Source organism: Anticarsia gemmatalis, chromosome 3 (assembly GCF_050436995.1).
Source record: "Anticarsia gemmatalis isolate Benzon Research Colony breed Stoneville strain chromosome 3, ilAntGemm2 primary, whole genome shotgun sequence".
Classification (NCBI taxonomy): Eukaryota; Metazoa; Arthropoda; class Insecta; order Lepidoptera; family Erebidae; genus Anticarsia; species Anticarsia gemmatalis.
Genome location: NC_134747.1, coordinates 4810042 through 4835054, shown reverse-complemented (window position 1 = coordinate 4835054; position 25013 = coordinate 4810042). Strand labels below are relative to the sequence as shown.

The window sequence follows — 25013 nt, the reverse complement described above, 5'->3', positions numbered from 1 at the left end:
AATAAACTCGTAAATCCATTTTTTTATTCTACACGTGTTTTCACGACGATCATCAATGGCGGACTGACGCTCGAATCGCGCCACTCGCGGTTACGTACACACGCTTGAGTCAAGCTCGACGGCTCGCTTTGAGTAAGTGCGAAGGAAATTAGTTTTATTTAATTCCATCGAGCCGGCTCAATGCGAGCCTTCGAGCTGTGAGTTTTGCGGTCCACACATTGATTTTTACTTGAATTCGAGTAATACTATCGAGTAATACCGTGTGTGAGTACCCAGCTTTACACTATTGATGCGTCTTACTACTTACGCTAATTGTTATATTATGCCTTAGTTCCAAAATTAATTATGAACATCATATTTGAACGCCTACTTCCAAATTTTGATAGTTATATCCTCTTTTGACTTTTTATCCTTACCAATAAAGTTTTTTTCGTTGGAAAATTTAGTATCATCTTAAGTTTTTACAAGAAATATACTTAGACCGTAACTAGACAGTTTAATCGCTATATATTTTATGAAGGTAAATACCACGAATTACGAATTCACATTGACAAAACGGTATATCAACTAAAGTTATAAAAATATTTCTATGATATTTCATTGGTCTGATGAGTAAGAATAATTGGGAAAAAGCTGCGAGTTATTGATGAATTTCGACATTATCCTAAACAGATCGACAGGCAATTGCTCGCCCGTGGCTCGTTACTAAGTAGCGAAAGTTAATATTGGACTTTCACAGTATTCAATAAAAATTGAAAGTATATTTCATTAAGATAAATGAATGAACTAGTAGCGCGATTCTCTATAGTCGGTACTGTCGAGTATATATCTAAAAGTTTGACATCTAAAATGTAATGCCAAAATAGTTCCTACAACGCTCGTTAGAGGCGCTGATCAGATTGTCTTAGAAAATTTCTCGATAGTTAGCCGGTTGTCGGTAGTCGATAGTGGTAGAGAATCGAGTTATAGATTCCTGACTGATTCGGGAACTGTACGTGTGCAATTAACACGTGTAATGGACATTTGTCTGGCTCATATCCAGAAGAAATTGCTCTTTCATTCTCTTATTGATGTATGAAAATATACCAATTAGTGTGTGCAGTCTTTCGAATTGTATTGACAGATTGCTTTCAGAATGTTCCCATTACGCTTGATTATTTTGCCAAAATATACCTTTGGTGTTCACGTAACTTAAGGAATCTTCGTAAGATTGATTTCAACTTAATTTTAATTAGTTGTATAGTTTCTTTTGTCATATTTTATTTCGACCAATCACACATCTTTCGGAAGGAGAACAATACAAGCGAATGTAAAGTTCCTCCTTTTTCTATCCACTCCAATCATAATAATAGACAAGCATCCACTAAATAGAAAGGGTTCTGTACTAGCGTCCCATAAATAAACGCTTTAAAAATTTAATAATGCCCTTTTATACTCATAATGGTGTCACTTAAAGATTTCTGAGGTCCTTTCCTTAAGTCTGATAGCAAACAGGATCGAAGCAACAAGTAAGTTATCCCGGTCGGGGACGCATCTCGGCGCTATTGAGAGCCATTCGTCTCGGGGACCCAATCGCACCCCCCCACTGCCCCCTCCCCCCGCACACCTAGCCCGTGCTGATTCTTCTTACGAAGTTCACGGAAACATTCGCTTAGTATTGTGATTTGTTTGCTCACCTAATGGGGACTTTTAGGAATTAATTGGATAGGTGATAGTTTTTCCTGCGACGCAAGTTATTATCAGTAATTTTGATTATCGTTTTTCGTTACTTTGTTTACATATGCGGATAGTTTTGTATTTTTCTACCTTAACTTCCCTGTTATACGACTGAATACCACGCCAAATTTTATATTTGTGACATGCGCTAAACAAACGTCATAGTGGGTTACAGATGGTTCGACTGATAAACGATTTAACCAAAAATATGTTACCCAAGTATGTATTCACATTTCAACATTAAACCGCTACACCTTATTGTGGAAATCACCGGATCCAAGGATAAAATATACAACTCAGACTAATGGGAGCGAAAATTTGATGGGCCTTGGCTAGACGAGGTGACGATTGAATGAATCTTGTCTAGACCAAATGGAGACAGCATAGCTCAAAAATACAAACTATATTTAAATTTCAAAATGTGCTAGATTAAAACTACAGATTACAGCAATCATTTCAAAACAAGGAAAATGATAGATAACGATCGAGGAAGGAAAATATTAATATCTGAATTTCTATGTGTTTAATTTCCTTAATATGTATGTAGTACTGGACAGCGCTACTGACTCATTATCTAGTTACTAGCTTCTAGGAAAATGAGCGTAGCACGTGAAGTTGGGCGTTAATCGCACACTTACTGGCTACAATGTATGTAGAGTGTTGTAGGCGATAACTGCGCGCCTCTCGCGTGTCCCTTACACCCCTCGCCGCTCTAATGATCTCGTCGAGAGGTTTTAAATTATGTTCCTTACAACAATCCGAAGTCGACACGTACACAACCGTGCGACTCAAGACGCTCCCTTAATGAATAAAATAACATGTCAAGATACAGTCTACATCTTAAATTAATGAGGATTCACGGCGACGTATTCAATTTTACAAGTAACGAAGGCAAATAAACTTCGAGTAGGCACCGCACCCGCCCCGCAGCCGCCCCGCGCCGCCCGCGCGACGCGCCAAACTTTCGCATTTATTAAACTCATGTTAAACACACACTCGTTAATTAATATCAGTATGAAAGGAAACCTAAAAGTTGCCGATTACAAATTCTTGCCAACTACATAAATAAAATTACAAATCTCGATGAAAGGTATCGAACTAAGCGGGTCCTTTATCAGTTTGAAGTTTTCAAAGCCGTACAAACTTGTTAAAGTAACACGGTCGAATAAATAAAACAACTTCGTGTGTGTTAATGTCCTCCTCCTAATTAAGTCCGTTCCCCGAATTGACGTGCCATATACAATGTTGAAAAGATTCTTCAAGAAATATTAAATGTATTCATTTTCTTAATTAATTGTACATAACGTACGACTCTACCGGCTTTCTCAATTTGAGCATAACACAACATAATATATCTCTTTCATCGGGATTGAGTGCTTACAATCAGTTAGTTTATAAAAAGCGGACATATTTTAGGTATTCATAGAGTTCGACCCACTTAGGTTAACCCAGAGATTTATTAGTCTGTCAACCTTGCTTGCGACTTATATTTGTAGTTTATGCGGATTTCGCTTCCGACATACAGACACACACGTAGTTAGCAGCTATGTGTTTATGTATGTATGTGGTGCTGTGGGTGTTTTCCCGTATTTTTGTGGGTATAATCCCCACATCTTCTGGTACACACGGCGCTGCCGCGATCGTCCAACACAAATAGATTCGTACATGTTTGTCTTGGCTCGGTTTAATTAATTTTACCTTCATACGCCGATACTGTTTGTCGGGCGCTCCTTAATTGAAAACGCTCTTACCGGAGTAAATGAAACGAAATCCTATTTGCTCCGAGTGATTGAAGCGAATTTATCTTTTAAGACTTTCAAATTTATCTTTAACCCATTGGCAATTTTCAGCGTTGAATTATTTGAAAACGAATAACGCTAAGAAGCGCAGGTAATTAAATTTTGATTGCTTTCGGCCGGATTGTTATTGCGATTTATTAATATTCAGACCGGTTGTAAATAATACCGGCTCGCCGGCGACGCTAATAGCGATTGCAATAATGACTCATTAAGTATTAAATGCGGCTATTAAACTGCCACAGTCGCGCTCTCTCACACACACGATATTTTTCGGAAGAATATATGGCATTACCTTAAACGACGTCTCCTTTATGACTTTACTACTTCACAGTGAAGTGATCAACTTAAGTATTCTAAACTTTTAGAAAGTCATGGTGGTTAACAAGCAAATCATAGCAACTCGGTTTTATTGGACCTGCCGAAGGAAATGTCAGCGCATGTGAAATGCACAAATGACGTTATTTAGGTAACGAATGCACGACTGTAACTAAATTGACACAAACGTCATATTGAATTGTAGATTTTCAGAAACCAACTGAATAGGTTTAGCTCAAAGTATTTATTAAACATATATACCTACTATTGCAACTTTACTTACATAGACTTATTAGATTGGCATAGAATTATTTGGCGTGTTTTATAATTGAAATATTGAGTAAAGTTGTGAACAAAACGTAAAGGCAAAAATATGAAAGCTGTAAGCACTGTGTTATGACACAATATTATGAAAGTAAACGTTATCGTCTCTTTATAAACCGATCAGCAGCACATAACAATAAAGAATGTCTCTATTCCGTCATAACTTTTAATGTGAAAATATGATTTGTTAGAAACTGAAAGTGTTGGATCATTAATTTTTATCGCGAATCATAAAGGTGGATGGCACCCGTCAAAGAGGCAATAAACATTATCTTATCAATTCCGTATGTTTCACACGTTTTATTGACTATAAACCATTCACTAAAGCCGCTTTAAGCATTATTAATTATGTTAAATCACGCCACAACGAATGATTGATTTAATATACTGTAGAGAAAGAACTAAGAATTAGAAAATTAAAATATATGTTCATTGTGAATGATGATGGATTAAATATGGCGGGGATTGTGGCTTATGACATTGCGTATGAAATTGTGACGTGAGAAAAAAGTTGTTATTCGTATCTTGATTCACGAACAAAAGCTCTACATTCACATAATTAATTGAAGTACTCAACTGGAATGAACGATATCGATAAATCGGAATTTATGTCAAAAAAGTATGAAGATCATCTTTAGTATTAATTTAATTCCGCATATGATATGATATGAAGTTGCACTTCAGGATACGTTTTTAGATTACAAACCCACGTCTCTGCCGGGCAAATACTTGGTTAATGCAGGTTATAAAAATAATATTAGATGAAACATTTTGTAAAACAAATATAACTGTAACAAACAAGTATATATCGGTATGATTTATCGTAAACGTCGTTACTTTATTATCCATTTATCAAAGCTTAACGAGCAATAATAGTGGCATTTTAACGGATTGTAGGCAGCTTGTTAAAATCGTTACCTCAAGACTGGCTGGCGGGATGTCGATCACTTTACTCTTCATTTCAACATTCTATAGTAAACCTCGTTTAAAATACTCCAACTTCATTAGAGAATACTTCTATGGTAGTAATTAGTTCGTGTTTTAATTAGTTGAAAGTCGGTTGCGAATTGGTCTTAAGTTTATATCTAGATCTAAAAAAGTAATATTTCATTTTATGCTGTATTTTTTACGCTTGGATTCAATTTACTTGTGGAAAAAATGGGTCCGTTGACATGAGTGTAATGATAAAACGTATTAACGATGACACCTGTCGTATTATTTTTTTATTGTTGCTATGTACGACGTGTTGGGGTCCACTTAATTAAATTAAATGGGTACATAATATAATGTAATAGCTTTATCCGTATGAAATCAGTGGTTTCCGTATCTAACAGGATGTTTTGATTTGTTCCAGAATGTTCGGTTCGGGAGGCGCGTGTGCGGCATGCGGGCAGGCGATCCCGGCGAGCGAGTTCGTGATGCGGACGAATGCTCCACAGCAACCCCTGCACGTGTTCCACATAAAGTGCTTCGCGTGCTCCAAGTGTGGCTCACACCTTATGCAGGGCGATAGGTAAATATTTACTATTATTAAAAGATACACTGAATCTGTGGGCTGTATGCAACTGCTGATCACTAAGTAGCGATATTTTATTCAATTTTTGATTTTTCTTGGATGTCTCAATAGCTGTAGCCCGGGCTTATTTTTTCCTTGAAATACAGTTTCAAGGTAATAAAGTGTCAACTGTTGCTTTATAGTTCTTCTGAAACTTCCCGCGTCGTATGTCTCTCAGTTTCACTTAATAGTAAAAGTTGTTGATTCAAATCGCTCGTCGTCATCAGTCTGTAAATCTTTCACATTTACTTTTATTATTAATATCTGCTTCAAATCAAAAGATGACTACAGAAGCATAAACTGTAATAAAACTGGTAGCCATGACGAGTTGTAGTTTTATTACTTTCCAAATATTTCATTTTAAGCTAACATCATATAAATAACATGTAGCCGTATCCAAGCCCAGTTTAGCATTGAATTGAAAAATATTCGGTAATAGTGTGTCACTGAAGGAAAGCAACAGTTGAGCATTGTTTTATCTTAAAAGCGGTGCATTTAGAATATAGTCACCTTAATTATTTGCGTCAATTTTATTTTTATAATAGCGCTATACAGAACTGATGAATTTTTGGTGCTGGAGTCGACTTTATAAACCAAGAATATGACCTCTATCAACCATAACTTCAAACTTTTCCGTTACGTGTTTGGGTCATGTTTCGTGTTACACTTTCCATAGTAACAGGTTGCATTAATTTCCGTATACTATTTGAAATACTGATTGTAAGTTTGTTGTTGTGCAGGTACTATATGCTCGCGGGCTCACTAGTATGCGAGCAGGACTGGCAGAAGCTGATGAAGAGCGCGAACGCGACAGGGGCGCCCGGCGCGCCGATGCGCAAGAACAAGGTGGGCCGCCCGCGCCGCTCGCGAGAATGAGCGCCAGCACCCGCGCAGCAACACTCGCACAGGGACTATGAAGAGGTCAGTATCTAATAACTTCTTCCACTTTCCTATGCTCTTCATCACCCCAAGGTAGACTGGAAGAAAAATACCCTTGGCATTATGGCCGCCATTATACAACTGTTTATATACTCTACATGCTTCACGTACAGTCAAGTGAAAAGATCGGAAATAAACTTTGCCTCGTTGACCTTGTTATACGAAATTGTGAAAAGTAATTTGTACTCATTTCCATTCTGTCGTGATGATATAGTCTAGTACTCGCCTAAGCAACCAATGTCTAAGCTAGCTTAGTTTTTTGGATATCAATGTATTTTTTGACATAGCTACTAACGAACGTACGCGTAAACCGTAACGTAGTTCCCACCAAGGATATTTACGGAGGTCACCTTAATAAACAAAATTTAAAAAATATGAATCATTGCCCTTTACGATTAATTATGAATAAAGAAGTAATAAACTCGAATATGAATATCAGTCACGATCTTAATACAATATACAATTATAATTACCACCGTCAAAAAGTAATTACGTGTAACAGCTGTGTGTTTTTAATTTTTAAATGTTGCAACTCACAAGATTTAACGACGCGAATCAACGGTAATGAAAATCATCAACCATAAATAAAATGGATAAAATATTAATTTAATATATTAAATGTTATTTTTTAATAAAGGAAAATATACATTTATTGATTAGAATCAATAATGATTAAATTAATCGACTATAAATCGATTACGTGGATCGATTAAAGTACCGCGCCCACAATTTATATTTTAAAATGTTTAAAGATTCGATTTTTTTGGAGGTTGGTAGGTGCGGCAAGGAACTTTATTAAATAAGTATTAGAAAGCCACTACAGTAAGTGTTTTAACAGTGTCCTATTAGCTATTTTCTATTACAAACATCGTGCCAGTTCACGGACCATTACTCTCGTACAATCACGACGGACTAATTAGTCCGTTTACCATTTCATACAGGACAAATGACGTTTAGAAGATTCTACAACAATAAAAATTGATTGAGAGAACCATAGCATGGTTATATTCCCCATAGAAAACAGGAGACTGTATTTTGTTTTCTATGGGGAATTCAACCATTTTTTTAACTGAAAATATACAGTGCATCGAGGTGGCATTTGTCATTTTATTTATCTGCTTGTTACTCGTTATGTATGATCAAACAATTCATTTTTTATGCATCTAAATAATCTAATCTTTGCAAATGACGTCATTATTCTGAAATTAAAGTAGTCATGTTGCAAGACCCACTAAAATCTTAAATGACTTCTAACCCGTAGGCTGTTCATGCTCGACCTCAGCCTATGTTATTAACAATCGCTTGTCTTGATGATTGTTGATTAATTAAACAATTTCTTAAGCTTTATTAATTACTTCAGCAATTGTCTCTCACGAGTTTGATTGACGCTATGAAATAATGAGAATTGGCAATTCATGCTTCGAATTACACCATGCTGACACCATAGTTGTAAATCTTGATATCCATAGTTTCAATGCGAAATTCTGTTTGTCAGTTATGTATTGACGACTAAATCGCTAAACCGATTCTCATTAAACTTTGCATGAAAATGTAGTTGAGGATTCAGAGTCGAACACAGACTTTTCTACCGAAATAATACGCAAGCGGTGATACATGGATCAGATTATAGTTAGCAATAATACCTATAGAGATTTTCATAACAGCATATACATTATCAACTAGAAGAACTTTACTAAATGAATTAAAAAAGGTCTGTAATGTATGCGCGCTTTTGCATAACTACTTGCTGTAATATAATAACGAATAATTCATAAAGAAATTATCTATAATATTGGCAATGTATCATTAGAAATTTATTGATGACCATAAAAGGTGGAAATAGAAACGCCTGTTGAAAAGGTTAAACGGAAGCGCGTTGAATTAATATCATGTATTTACTATAATAATTAGTACTAACTTTAATAGTAGTTAAAATATAAATATATATTTTTGTACAGTTAGCTCGAAGGCCACTATTGAGTAACCGTATTTTAAATAGGAAATTCTAACCATGTCTTTTCTTATCGCTATATGCGCTGATCAACTTTAAGTTTTAAAAGGCATTGGCACTGGTTTTCCCGAAAACCCATAGAAACTCAGTGAATTTATTTATTAAGCCAAATTATTCAGAGTAAAACACCCAAACTACTTCCATAAAATTAATATTTTATGTAACCCACATTTTATATGTTCATAAATCTAATTTATTTAAGGAAAACACCCATACTATCACATACACAAAAGTAATAATGTATTTCCATAAATAACGACCTCGCAACAGTTTCCTAATTAGGCATATCGACAATACATGTAGTTACTATTGGCACACTGACAAATGTTATTGTTTAAAACTAAAAATAGAATTTATTATCTGTGAAATTTTCCCGCTCTCATTCTTTTGAGGATATATGTTTCTCAATCGTTTTAGTAGAATTTAAAAGGATTTTATAACTCGCTGTTTAATTTTAAGTTAAAACTACTATGACTTTTTTGTTTACCTTCTTTACTTCTAAATTATCTACCAGTTAGCTTATCGGGTTGGGGTTTTGACACTTGCTGTCATTTCACATTTTATCTGACACTTATAATTGATAAACCGTGAAACTAGCCCTCTTTATAATTTTTCTAAAGCATGTGAAATGAAACGCATCTAAGTTATTAATAAGGATACATTAAAAGGGGTGCTATCTAGCCTGCTAAGAATAACACCCAACATTTGCCATTTTTACAATGCAATAGGGGTCCATAAATAAACCAAACTTTGAGAACCAACGGCCCAACGATTCGATAACGCGCCTACTTATCGACTAACACGACCGAACTGAAATAGTTCTGCCTATTTACATTTTTAAAACACCTTTTTGTTGATAAGAGCAATTTTCACTCGGTTTAATTAAGCACTCGTTTAACATGTCACTGAGTAGGGCAAGTCTACACAGTATGACGGTACACAGTGATAAAAGTAACATTGCTAGTAAAATGACTGACATGTCCGGATTACGTTCAGTTTACTACATTTGTAGGAACTGTTGTGAATGTACTTTGTCGTTGATTGTACCCTGTTATATTTCCTAGAGTAAAATAATTTGTAGAGGAAGACGTTTATGACTGAAATTATTGGTTGTTCTACAGTTCACGAGATTAAAAATGTGCTGTTACTAAAAATAACAAAATGTATTTAAATTAATTTATTTATGTATTTATTTTCCTATTACAGATTTTATCGAACACGGAATATTTTGCTATAAACAAAACATTGATTTTGACGTCTTTCCCTAAAAGCTTCACCACAAAAACACTAATCACACTCCATATTTTAAAAACCGAACACAAATATTTTTTTAAAACAACGTGGTACAGAGTTGGAGTGCAAGTCCTTTCAGACGTGTTAAAAATTCACGAATCATAAGCGAAACAGAGGGATGAAGGCGGGTTGCGGAAACCATTTGCACTCACGACACGGGCTACTCGGGACGGATTACGTATAGACCATCATAATTACACGAATGTACGGTTTTACCGTACAGATTTATAAGAAAATGAAGATTTCACATAAGTAAATTGTGTACTTAGTAGATTAAAATATTATTTAAAAAACGTTTTTTGGCTTTCAGAGATTTAATTTTGAAAAAGTTTTTCCATAATATGTTACATTTTCTCATGATAATGAGCAAAGCGGGTTTTTACCTTAAAATGTAGATACTAATTAAATACGAAACTGAAATCAGGCACACGATTATGCAAAATAGTAGCCAAGAAATACTATTAATCTGTTCATTGGCCAAAGTAAAAAGAGCGGCTTTATATTTTGTCTGATATGTGCACTCACACAGAACTCACTTCTACCCACATTTTATAGGAAAAATCTATAAATAAGCTGCAGAAGTTTTGTAAAATGTTTTCGAATATACAGTCTACGTTTAAGTGCTTGTGTGACGGACTATGGGGACTTTTACAGTTGCGGTTTGTAAAGAAAGACTGGCTACCAATATTTTCTTATTTTGTACCTCCTTTAAAAAACCTGTTCTTATTAAAAAAAGCTAAATTCTCGTACGTATTGAGAAATCTTTTATAATAAAACTAGCCTCAAACGCTACCGTTAATTATATTTATTAGCGCTTTAAAGCAAATTTCTAATTGCAGTACTTGTCAGACAAGAGGATAGTTCACACAGTTAATTATCCCGTGGACCGGAGCGTCGTCCGGTGGCCGCGGGCGCCGTTTCGTCTCGCCCGCACAGCCCGCACTTGCTTACGGCTACGGCCGGCGTTCACACAAAATGCACCGCTAACCAATTCCCAAGTTTAAACACTCCCAAACTTATTTCGGCAACTCATAAAACTATTGTCCAGCCCTGTTAATGAACTAACCGTTTCTGTGCGGTAAACACTCGAAAACAACGCCAGTATAACATAATCTATAACAACCATGTTATGTTATTACATCGTATGAGTATATTTTATTTTATGGATGTTGAAAGGTGTTACATTTTTTAATAACAACATAAAAGCGAGAAGCAAAATGACCGTTTAAAATGTAAATTGAATATAATTTTTGCACGCGTGTTATTCAAAAGCGCGTCTCTATTACAACCGCCACCCCTTTAATAAAACTACAGGGTTAATAACAAAGGCTGTAGTTGTTATTACTTTGTGCGGACGTGGTCAAAGGCGCGATGTTAATTGGAAAACACCTGTAAATGACAGCGCCTTTATGGTCGGTATGTTTGGCGTAAAAATCAAGTCCGGAACAGCCGGTGGCTCAAAGACTTGACCGTTCACCCGGCGGCTTTGTAACACGATTACGCCGACTTGTCGAAAGTTAATTAAATAACGTTTTTCCAAATTACCTGGCGGGCTCGACATCAAAGTGGGCTGGCACTCGCTCCGGGAATCTTTCCACAAAGGGCTGGCTGCGGGCGAGGTCCGGCCCCTGTGATCTCGTGCCTCTAATATAGTGCAGTCGACAGGTGAGATCTTCAACTCTTTGTCGATGGGTTCGCGACAGCCTTTAGCCGTACGTGAGCCACGTCGATACTTGGCTATTGTCGATAAACAATTCACTTTCGACAATTAAACTCTCGGACGTTTTGATTGATGACTGGTATCTGTTGTCTATCTAATTCAATCGGCCTTAAAACGGTTGTGGCACGCGAGCTAAGGGGTCGTTTGCACTGCGCCGCACGACATCGTTGTTTGTACTTTGGGTCCGTAACCCTGTCCAAATTATCTTTAATTTATAAGTAGACAACTTGCACTTGGGTCATTGATCCTCAGTAACTATAGGTACGAGTGCTTATAGAAAATGACTGTCATCGCTAACGGTTTTGAAGAGACCATTTACATAATAAGCAGTGTCAATAAAGAAAATTGTAGAATTTAAAACATAATTATCTACTTCATTTAATTTATTTTAATTGTTTTAGCGTTGACCAATAAATTCCATTGTTCCTTTTTTAATGTAACTGATAAAATCTACAATTCTACATCATTGAAGCCGTTGAAGTCTTCTAGCATATAACCTCAATATAATTTTATTCACTTGTACATCCATAGTCATCGGTCCCACTGATAATAACAGATAATTTGCCGCTCGCATTTTTCTTTTACAAAGTAAGAATGTTTACATTTTCATTTTAACGTAGTTTTACCGAGCGCCCTTCGTGAGAGCGGGTCGGGCATCGAACTCGCTACTGTTGCGTGCGGCGCCGATCAGCTGCTCTCACTGCTAATCACTCCCACACTAATTACTGGTTGAATGTAAAAAGAAACAATTTAGTTCAATACGTCTTGTAGTCAGTTGTTGAACGTGTATCAGGGGGTTTTTATACAGGTTTGTTTGTTATTACGACAGGGGAAATAAATGAAAGTGTTGTTGTTTTTCAGTAGAAAGTATTTTTTAAAAGTGCGTAAATCTATCAATCAGAATTTTCTTTCGTAATTAACAACAAACGGTCGAGGGAACTGTAATTCCAAGGAAGCGATCATTGCTCAGCAGTGGGACACGGAATTAGGGCACCTAAGAAAAAAAACTATAAACTACGAAATACACAATACTTATTTGTTTCAAATAATAGATATTATACAAAAAAATACAGACAAAAATTGCGCTCATTTAACCTTAACCATACCATCCACAAATATTTATTAACTTTATATCATCACATCATTAAAATAAAACCCTTTTAATCGAGATAGGTACTTCATAAAATATTACTTTCACTTAAGGTACAGAACCTTAATAAAAATATAACCGTAATTACTCGCAAGGCAATCCGCTTCAAACAAAGTATGTCAAGAAATTAGTATTTAATTTATTCATTGGGCCCGGGTTCGTGTCTAGTTTAGTTATTACCGAGGTAGTTAAGGCGTCAGGAGGTTTAGAAATTAATCACGTCGTGACACTAAGGCCTAGTGCACACTCACACCTCCCAACAAAGATCACGAAAAATCATACGGTCAGTCGTGTGAAACTATTCGTGCCCACAAGATAGACGATGCGAACTCTACCGATATCATGGACCGTACCGCTCGTAATTCAGTCACGACTTGATCATGTTAAGTGGCAGTCCACCGGTGTGTGCTCGACCTAAGCGAGCGCGTGCTCCGAACAGTGGGTAGAGAACACGAAATTAATACTCCATTATCGAAATTAAATCTTTGTTTCTTTGCATGAACAGACAGAGGGCTTAGCAACGAGCCCACTGCAAAAAAATACTTAATGTTCATTGCACAAAGAGCATGATTAAAAACGAGATTTATAGGCACGGTTAAGCAACATGTTGTACCATAATGCATTAGAATAAAACACGATGGAATATAAAGAAAACTTTAATTAACGCGAGTCGTTCACATGTGGAGACAATTTACGTTTCTGGCTCTAATTTAAAATTAATACCGTCGGGCTGGTGGAAAATTTGAAAAGTTTGAACGACGTCGCCGGGCCTTCGCTCCGCCGATTGCATTTTTATATGAGTAAGACAACCTCTTAGCTTATTAGGGAAGCCAGTTATTAGAGGTCCGTGGGATTTCTCTGTGGACGCGCTACGCGGCCTCGGAACGACTTCGCCCCACTTAATTAGTTAAATGGATACGTTGTTATTTCGTTTCTCTATTTTTATAGGTCTGACGTGTACAATAAACCTATTTTCTTCGGTCGCAACCGGAACGGAGCCACTATTCAAATCCGCTAAATTGAAACAGAGCTTTCTGCCATTTAATTTGGGATCGGGGCACAATTTAGGGCAGCGGCGGCGGCGATGCACTTATGCACCGGCACATTTCCCACAGGCCGGTGCGCCGGATCCGCATCCGCACGTGACAAAGGACATCCGGCCACAATAGTTCCATTAAAATAATGCAAGTAAATGAGGATTTGCGGAGACGAGTTGGCCGAATCCGCTGCGAGCCCCGCTCACAATACGCGGCCGCTCGCTCGCTCGCTGCGACGACGCTTAAAACACTATACGCGAACATGTTTCATTAGCTAAGTGGGAGGCTTTTGGTGGCTGAATCTGTGTAATGCAGCTAGCTAGACTAGACGCAGCGTCGCTTTTACTTAAACGCCGTAATTAAAACGTCCCCTCCCCGCTAAGGGCGCAGTTTTAAACTCGCTTCAACTAGTTTCGAGTGGCCAATTTAGTTTTAGTGTTCCTCCGTGTTTGAGATACAAATTTTAAGTTCATGTATCAAAAGCGTCATAGTAACGTTTGTAGGCAACTTTACAGTTAATTGCAACATTTGCGATTAGTTGGTGATTGCCGAGTCGTTATTTACTTAGTCACTGCACTACAAGTATTTAGGACGGTAGATTTATTTGACAACTTATATCCGGTTGTAAATTCTACGGAGAGTTGGTAGTGCTACTACGCAATATCTGCATCCATATAACTGTCGGTTATCTATATTTATTAAGTAACACTGAAATCTAGCAAAGCGTAATTAAAGTAAACACCAGTTTTTTTGTGGGATTGTAAATTCTTATCGGTAGTAACTAACAGGCATGGGCAATTGTTGAAACTTGCACCGAAGATTTTTTCAACGTATAAAATTGTCATTAAGCTTACTTTGTCATCTTCAATTTAAACACAATCGTCATCACACTCATATTTTTTGTACGTTTATTTAATTTGCTGTGACAAACAACCACGTTGTAGATCATAATCAATCGCTTGAACAACTTAATTCAACCAATAATATTCACCCTTTTATAGAAGGCTCGGGATATAATGCACCTGGCGTTGCATGTTTGCGTAGGGGCGCTCTTAATAACTTTATTGATAGCTAACGAGTAAAATTGATCGGCATTAACGATCTTAATCGAATCGCGGCGGCATCGATTCATTGCGTGTCGATGCCCCGATCTCGAGTCAATTTAATTGAAACTGAGTTGAGTAATTAATTAGAGGCAATGGGAGCTCTCAGCCGAATGAAGCACGCCGTACTACCCTCCTGTTTACAGCCTCTCATACATATTGAGTGACGACGACGCGTCTTAATACAGACACACGATTTCTTTACAAAACACACACATAAAAATTTTACTTTTATAACAGATTTAAACGTGAATACTAATAAGCTCATTATAACGAACAAGCTTTAAAGCTACAATAAAAATGTTCTAAGATGTTTTTAAAGGTTGTATCAACTTGTTGGGCTGGTGACACTTTTTAAATTGCTTCTGATACCAAGAATTTGTTACTACGTTAACGAATTAAAAACTATTTATATTTTTTCTTAGCAAGTAAATTTATTTCCAATAATAGCCTTTTACGTACTTTAGTTTGTTATGTGGTTTGTCTTTAGGTATCTACAAATGTAAAATAATAACAATGTAATATTTAAATGTCATAAAGATATTTTTCCTCGTAACTAAGATAACTATATTGGTAAATGTTTGATTACTCTGACTAATTAATTCCGTCTACTCTCGACAAATATAACAAATGCAACAATTATTTCCTTCTTCGTTGTAGTTTCATTTGGACCTACATACATTTTGTACATTGCAATAACTAACAGCAACTATCCATTTACAAACAAGAAACATACATTTTGATAGAACACAATCAATGAACAAACTTCTAAATACTTAAAACCGTGACAGAAAAGAACTAACGATGCACCGATCGGCGTCACATAAAAGAAAGTAAGTAATTGGCTCGCAGGACTGCGTACATCGCGTACTCTGTACTGAGTGTAGTGACATAGTAACAGATACTGCCAGCGATTGATTTAGCTGAGAGCACAGCGACGTAGGTTAATATCGTTTAATCCCGCTAAAACGCTCCACCATCCGTCATAATGAATATTTATCCTCGACAGAAGTAGAAGCATACTTTTATGACGAATACATATTTTAGTAGCCGACGTAATTCCACTGATTACTTTCTTTAATTTTTCTGAAAACGTTATGCAGCCAGTACTTACCTAAGTGTATTAAAGCTTCGGGAAGAGCACACATTAAATGAATGAAAATTTACAAAAAATATTTTTTTCCGATTCTTGATTTAACATAATGTATTATGGGTCTTGCTTGTAACCATTCGGAGTAAGTATTAAAGGAATCTACGTGTATCTTTCAACGTTATTTCTAAATAACATGTTAGAATCTTACAGGAATGACTCATAATAATTGATCATTTTAGTAAATTAAAAATATACTAAATTAAGTAATAAGCTCAAAATCAACACGATTACTCAAATTACTAAATTTACTTAAAGTACAAATTTATTCCGTTAAAGAATTTAAAAGGCCTACCCGTAATTCAGTCTAGAATTCTAGATAATCGCAAACAAAAAAGATACTAAGTAACATCAATCTAAGAAAGTCCATCTTGTAAAATATTCTAGGAATTAAACAATTTGTTTGTAATGTTAATCGGATACAAGATGTCAAAACAAACGTTCTAAGAAATGTAGTCTTTATAATAACTACAAATGTATAAGCTAATTTGGTTCGCTTTACTTCGAAACTGAATGTAAATATAGTTCGTCTTAATCTTTATAGACAAGACATTGGGGCTTAAAAACGCCACATTTGGATAGCTGATAATGTCATTAATTATTAAAAATAAATGAAGCAAAAAATTTACCGAAATACTCGATTATTGTATTATTTACTGTTTATAGCAATTAAACGTATCACTATGTGTTAAAAATAGGTATAAATTATAACATAGTAGTTGCTATACAAATTTCAATTACAGATTTTTTCACCACCAGTACATAAAGGTAGAGCCTTCCACCCTACACTTTACAGCATTCACATTAATGTCAATATCACCAACAATTGAAGCTCTAATATTATACGAGCCATATCAGTTATGTTTTTAATGACAAACATAAAATACTAAAAACAATCAAATTATCAAGCATTATGTATTGGACGTTAGAAGCTGTTATTTGTACAACAATAAGTGGAATCCAATTAAAAGCTGAAACATGATTCGGTTAATTAATACATTATTTAATTCACCCGCTTGATAGCCATATTTATTAAACGCATTACATTAACTTTATATTGCAATAAAAACACTAACGAATGTTTTTAACGGATGTCTTAATTACAGATATTATAACTTTTTTATTAAGCAGGTAATAATGTTGTATTTTGTTGTGCATGGGAGTAACAAAAAAGCCAAACGCATCTGCGCTGCGCCTCCACTTCATTGAGAGAAACGAATGAATGTATTCTATGATCTTTTAACAAAGCATTTCAACTTCAAAGGTATTGTGGTGTCCCTTATTGTTATTTCGATACATAGAACGGTTAAAGCTTCACCGTTTTTCCTAGAAGACCTTCCCAAATGTTTTTATAACTTCAATAAGAAAGTCATGTAGGTGGCAGATAAAAGTGCGTCAATAGGATTCAAACCTACGACCTACACAGTACGACACAGTACTACACAGTTCAATTAATTACTAAATGGTCCCCCACGTATCAGGCCTTTATAAAGAGGTAGAGAGATGCTATCTTGATCTAGAATAACTCAGGCTGAGTACGCGTTCATTTATTCATCCTGGCGTGCCAAACATGCCGTACATTTCAAAATAAAAATTTGTTTCAGTTTCGTAAACAGCAATAAGCAGTACGTCGTTTTTATATTTAATGTGCCCTCGTCCATTAGTCATATGAAACATGTGCCAATACAAATTATATGGAGGTTTATGAATGACAGACTGGTGCGGGGGGCGCAGGGGGCGAGTGCGGGGCACGCGCGGGGTGTGCCCCGAGGAGGAGGGAACACTAATGGATTACATTCGCGCGAGTGAATTAGGATATTGTCGTGCGATCTGTTCCGGTGCACTCCTTTATGATCCTACCATTCATACATACACAAACACGTATGCACCCATACATACACATGATTACAGATTAAATATTGATAAAGCAATACAATTAGGCCTCCCACACACTTGAACAACGCTCTCGTTCCAACCAAGAAACAAATGTACGAGCTGTTGAATGAGAGCGCGAATATCGATTGTAACGATATTAAATTCAATAATATGTAAGTGGGGCCAATATAAGTACAGATCGGGTCTATAAATACGTATACACTTTATTTAGTAGCTTAGTTTTAAAGTTACTAATTATGTTGGAGCTTTGTCCAAACCTAAATAATTTAATAAATTCCTAAAAATAAACGTAACAGTAGAGCGGTACAAAGTTTGTAAATTAACTAAGCCATTACCCTCAGTTGTCGGCTAAAGTGGACTTTTTTTACAAGCGTGGCTGGAAAATATGAGAATAAAAATAAAGTGACAAAATTACAGTTATCGAGCAATGAACACAATCTGCAATTTAATTTTAACGAGTGCGTTTCAACCGGTTATTGGGTCGGTAGAAGCGCGCTTTCACTTTTAAATGCACTTTTAACCTCCTAGATTGAATTGGAACACCCTCTGATGTCAGCAAACGAGTGCGATTGTTCTTTAACGCATTTTTGTTAATGTACGTGGTTGGTCCAATCGATTGTCCAGTACTGAACATTGGTTGTCAAATTTACAAATTCAACGCAACACTAACACCACATGAAGATGTTATCGCCACCAAACGTCCTGTTAAATATGTACGATCATGAAGCGCCATACTAATTTTAGTTGGCGTGAACTTTCAAAACGCTAAAACAGTCGTTGTAGATAAGAGCTCACGACAGCCACTGATTTCAAGCGGTGCTTGGTTACTAGTTACTATGTTGGTAGTTTCTATTTCTAAACGCGACGAAATCGCGACACACAATTTCATTTGTATAAAGAGAGAGAAGAAAGATGGTGCGGCGCACGTGACGTGGAAACTCAGCTAGAATGTTGGCAGTGCCAAACTGTAGCCTTCTCGGTACAAGGGTTTCAACTTATCAATTACACCGTTCGCTACTTACCGCGCGGAAAGGGCAAATTGATTTAATGTAACCAGAGTGCTTTGACGAATATTATTAACGTCTTTTTCACCCCTCCATTGTGGAGGCGTAACGCGCGCTTTGTTCTTTCCCGCGGTTTTGTATAACATCGAATCACACTTATCTAAATCTTAAGAACGGGTTGAGGTATGGAAGGACCGTGTCGCCCTTATCCGCAACTATGTACCAATTATGACAGAATTTTAATTAGCTAAGGACGTTTGTAGGCCTCGGTTCAGCGCTCATTTACGTTTCATATAGCAAAAAGTGCGGATACGATAATTGCATGTCAGGCGTTTAATTATGTTATTAAGTTGTCCGGTCTGCGCGACCTTACGTGTCGCTTGATTTATATTTATCTGAGACTATATTTTTAAAAGTGCACAACACTGTATAAGAAACGTTATGATAAATGTACGAGATGATCGTAGTAGCGAGCAGGTCGATATAATCGTCCGTCGACGGTACGTTAATAAATACGTCGCGTACAAGTCCTCTCATTAGAGCGCCATAACTCCTCATTAGTGGGCATGCTAATTAATGTGACGTTTACGAGTACCGAGGCTCGTAACTCACTCCCCGGACGCGGGCGGCGCGGTCCGCTCCCGATACGTCAATTCTTATTTCCCCGAGAAAAAATATGGCACATTTCCTTTCACTATGGGATCAAACCTAATTGCTATAATAGCCACTAGAGCAGAGGTCTCATTGAATTAGCTTTTTATTTCTTATTTATTTTCTACCTCCATTTTATAATTCACTCAATGCTGCATTATTTATGTTTTACTTCATTTTAAATTCTTTTTAGGAAAAGCTTTTTCTCTTACGGGTTACTTATTCGAATAATTTAAACTAATATAGCATAAAATATGCAATCGATGATACATATACCTTCATACAAGTAGTTCTGTAAAAAAACAATACCTTTTATTAGTTGGCGCATAGTCCAAGAATCACGCCACGAAAGACATTGTAACTCGTCCTCTGACAAATGATCGTCCAACTGATCTGTGTCTAAATAACTGCGCTCTATTTCTGCACTCTCGTTCTATTGTGGTACCGCTTAAAGAATATTACCGTTACGTGTCTAATAAACCTTAGCCACTATTGTATGTTAAACAGAAACTGTTTAAAACCTCATATAACTTAAGTGTATTGCACTCTGATAAGTATAAGGGTTTATAGCCACAGTTTGTTTTTATTTTTAAGTTCCTACGAACCTCTTTCGCGCATAAAAGAAAAAAACACAAAACCGTCAGGTATTTCAATTGTTTTTTAACGTACCGATGATAATAATCTAGCCTCGGCCAATAATAACCCTACTTGCATCTTTGCATTATAACAGCCAACAGTTTGCATAATTTGTCACTAAACACATGCGCCGTAAACCGTACATTCAGCAATAAGGGAATGAGATTAAAATCATTAATTCTAACTTTTATAATGTCAAGCCGTGCATTAACTGCATTGCAGCAAGGTTTACTACGATGTGGTTTACGTCCAGCTTTTATTAGCATCGAGTATATTATAGCGAGGCGCTCTTATCACTGCCTCCATCGGGGATCACCGCTGTAATTAAAGCTCCGGGGCGAAAGTTGAACGTGAAGATCGTAATCGCGAGCATAATTTTAAATCAAATTAACACTTCAACTTTAAACCGAGGTCATTAATGCCATTACAGCGAAACAATATGGAGTCGTGACCGCACCGGCCGATATCTAAATAATAAATAAATAGACGAGCGGCTATCGCGGCATCGCATCTCTGCGTTAATGTTCGACGCCGGAGTTTTATAATTAACAATAAATTCGGTATGTTTTTTGTGGCACCGCGCCGAGGCAGAGGGCTCGATGCAACATCCATTTTTCCTGCCGCCCTCGATATCGATCTTAATAACACATGCGCCATAATGCGACTATCGGGTGGTCTCTATTGCCTATTCGCACATTATTAACTTTACACTGGAACCAGAAGAAATAGAATACTCGGAAATAATTAGCCCATTCCGCTGAGTCCCGACCGATAGCGCAACTCCTCGTAATTCCTTGAATTCCGCTCAAAAACACCAAAAATACTGCACGGGCGAGTACTCGAGCCGGGCTCCGTTATCTCGTTATCCTAATGAAGTCTACGCTAATGACGAGTAGGTAAATAATAGGGCGGCTAATGGGGGCTTTATCATTCTCGAGTGCGCTCCAGGTAAGGGCCAATTAGAGAGGCCGACATCGGTCCATATTGTTCAGCGCAGTGCTCGCTTCGATTACGATTATTTCCGAACGACTCTCAACACTGATAAATTGGACAAACTATTGCGAAATGACGTCCGCGGTTTGCGGCACCAACTTTAATTTCCTGTTAAATTGTCGTATTTCACGTGTACCATAAAGTGGCTTATTAGGTACCGAATGTAATTGCATTGCTTTGTAATTGATAGGGTGGTTCGGTCGGCCCGCCCGGACATGTTTCATTTCGCTAATGAAAGAATTCCTCTCACAATGTAATTAGTTCGTACGTATTATTGTAACGTGCGTTATGGATGCTTTCTTTGTAATTTTAAATATGTTATAAGTTTGTGGTAGACTATAAAAAACTGTTAAATAACATAATTTGTGATTTTGTTCTTGACTTCTCAAAATTTTCTATCAGTTGAAATATAAAAAGGTTTTCTCGACATTTTCTATATCCAGTTCAGCTGAATTGACAAATTTTCACAAGCAAAGATTTTAAAAAGCACTGAACTTAAAACACATTTCTAACACTGGGGCAAAGACATAACTTTAAATAAACTATCACTCCAACAAATTACATTGTGAGAGTAACTAATTCTTTAAACCCAGCAACATCGGTCCCACGATTGCCCGATAGTGGGCGGGGTAATTATCGCATCAAGTTGGTCCGACAAGAGGCGCCGACACCCCACGACATTGTATTAAAAATATCCCACTACCTTATTACCTCCGTGGAAAGATACATTTTTGCTAGTGTTTTTTTTACACTTTTTTACCCGCGCCATTATATCTTGAAATAAGCAATAAAAATTCATAATTAATATTTGTTATACTGATCTTCAACTAGGAAGGAAATTAACGACGTCGAGAGTAGTCGAGACTCACTTAAACTCAAAACTAACTAGATACAAAAATACACAAAACCCGCTTTCTTCATTATAGTTGTGAAAGATTCGCTACTAATCTGTTCCCAAGTTGAACACAGCCCACCATCAAGCGCATCGCTGCACGGCTAAACTTAAACAACAAGAAATGAGGGCTCCAGAGCTATTGAGTGTTGTGCGAGAACTCTTCGATACAATGGGCCAATTGCTTGTAGTAACAACTCTGCCGCGGACCTCGCCTTATATTTCGTTCGCTTTTCGCTTATTTTATGAAACACTTTTATTAGTAAGTAGATCGGGGATCGTGTAAAGTGCGGCTGGACAGAAATTGTGTAGTGCTATAAAGCGCACGGGTTGGAGGCAGGCGTCTTCAATCCCCGGGCCGCTGTGAAACTTCCCGCCGCTGTTTTTTATTGCGCAGAATTTAAATGCATTTTTGATGTTACGAGATGACACGCGGCGGACGTCCGCCCCGCCCGCGTCTCACCCCGCGCCCTATAATTTCCCAACTTGAAACTTCACTACGGTATTAAGCCTTGATTGCTTGAAGAAACTTGGAACATTTTACCGTATTCTTCGGGCTCCCAGTAGATGCTGCGGCGCTAGCGCAGACGTTTATTACTAACAGTGATTTGAATTAATTTAGAATTATTTCGAGCTGAAACTTCATACAACTGAATTTCGTCGGCCGTTGGGATATTTAGAACGGTGAATATCCACTACAATTGTATTCCATTACGAGCGACATTAAAGAGGCGATCAATTAATTTGGCATCGCACCTCTAATATACCGATCAAAAGGGATACCGTGTATTTGGATTCTCTATTACGATTTTCAATTAAGTAGTTGGGGTTTAGTTTGGACCACATCAGAAGCGGTACACGACAATACGTTTAGCGAGCGCTCGGCGCGCGGCCGCGGGCCACGGGCGCCACCTGCCCGCGGATTGACTTCCTCTGCCGTAGTTTTTAGCGCTTACTAAAAGGATTGCCGTGTTCGCATCGATACTTGAGACTGAACGAAAGTTTCGACCTATTTCAGTTTTTAGATTACGCGGTAATTCAGCTAGAACTGGGTTGACTTGGAAGGAAGTCATAAGGGGGTGTATTCACATGTGATGTAGCGTCTCAGGGTCGAAAGGCGAGACGTCCGAGCTTCCCGTGGGCGCATTAATTAGCGGGACAAGAGCGGCGGTGCGCAGGGGCGGGGGGTGGCGACTCATGAAAGTTTACCATTTAATTAGAAGGAGCTGCCGCCCGCCCCTTACCTTTTGTCGTAATGCTATGAGTATAAGCGAAACTTAGGGTTTCTCATTAGTCATGTATTAAGTTTCAAATAGTTGGCTACTTTCAATACCAATATATTTTCTGTAGGATTTTATTAAAAACATTTTTTATTCTTAATGACGCGAAGAAATAAGACTGCTTATTTTTTTTGTGACAAGCGAATTGATTAAGCAGGTAGGAAAAGAATTAACTCAAATCTATTAAGAATTAATGTAATTTTATAAGTTTTATATGCGTTTTCTATCAGCGCCTCTGACGGGTGTCGTAGGAAACATTTTGGCAGTACATTCTAAATGTCAAAATTTCGATAGTTAGCCGGTTGTCGGTAGTCGTTAGTTCGAGAGAATCGAGGTACTGGCTTAAAACCTCTAGTAAAAAATATTAAAATCCTATAAAAATAGAAAAAAAAAATTGATTTCTTTACGTTTATAAGGTTTTTTTTGGTAACTTTAGCCTGGACGTCAATATTTTATGCTGTAAAAGTATGTTATGCAAACTTTTTACAATGCTTCACACATGCCAAGAATGAAATGTTAGTTACCTGTACTCTACTCAATTTTTTACCACGTGTTTTTTTTAATTCCCTGTACATACATTAAAAACAGATAAATGAAAAACCTCAACAACCACAGCGGTGTATTAGCAGATTCCAGTGAAATTTAGTGTCTGCGATAACAAAAGGCCGTGTCGTAGGTGGCGGTGCACCCGTCTCCAATTAGGCTAATGGACACCGCCCGACCTGCATTCATACTCGAAATCCTCCACACCAAGCTGCAGCTAATTTTCGCTTAAACGTTGCGAGACACAGATCGGCGGTCCACACGCTGCGGTTTGAACGCTTTGAAATAACACTGATATAATATACATATAAAAGTAAATCTTAGGCCACTTTAAAAGCAGCTCATAGTTTATTTGCCATCGAAAATTAAAAAAACGCTATAAAACCTGAACTACAAGAGTGAGCATATGAAACTTTTTGCTTGAGAAAAAAATAGAGTTTAAAAAAAGAACAACGTTATTAGAGCTTTAATTTTTATTTAGTAAACTTTGTTTAAATATTGAAGATGTACATATATCATGATGTTGGAAATATAATAAAAGCTTGGTTTATATTCAAATGTATGCAAAACAATGAACTCCTTGCCCTATGGTTCCAAATACAGTAAGCTGTTAAGACATGTTGTAAAATCAAATCGAGCTAATAGTTCAGTGTATGTTCTGGCAACCTATCACGACTATGAATTATATTGCTGTTGCCGCAATATCTTAGACCTAACTGTGGAACTATAATAAAGGTAACATTTGATTGTTACATAAGTATTTTGTTTACGAAAATTATTATAGACGATTTCTACTTAGTTCTTCTAATATCAGGATTACGCGAAAAGATATCTTTAATTTTAACCTTTTTAAACAATTTTATGAGTAGGTATTATTTGTAGAGTCGACTTGATGTTCGAATAATTTGACATATTCAATAAATATAACGGCTTTTTTGTAATTTTTAAGCGTATTTTTACCGTGTTATTCTGCTACGTCGGTGGTTACTTAAAAGTGGGATCAGTG

At 36.9% G+C, this 25013-nt stretch overlaps 1 protein-coding gene across 2 annotated transcripts in view; it reads left to right on the top strand.

The window, feature by feature from the left end:
- The window catches only part of LOC142987267 (LIM domain transcription factor LMO4), a 145987-nt gene that overhangs the window by 106573 nt on the left and 14401 nt on the right, over positions 1-25013 (top strand). For both annotated transcript variants that reach the window (XM_076135921.1, XM_076135919.1), the window contains exons 3-4: positions 5509-5667; positions 6450-6630. In XM_076135921.1, coding sequence (XP_075992036.1) covers positions 5509-5667; positions 6450-6585 — 295 coding nt within the window. In that variant the 3' untranslated portion in view covers positions 6586-6630. The remainder of the gene's footprint in view (positions 1-5508; positions 5668-6449; positions 6631-25013) is intronic.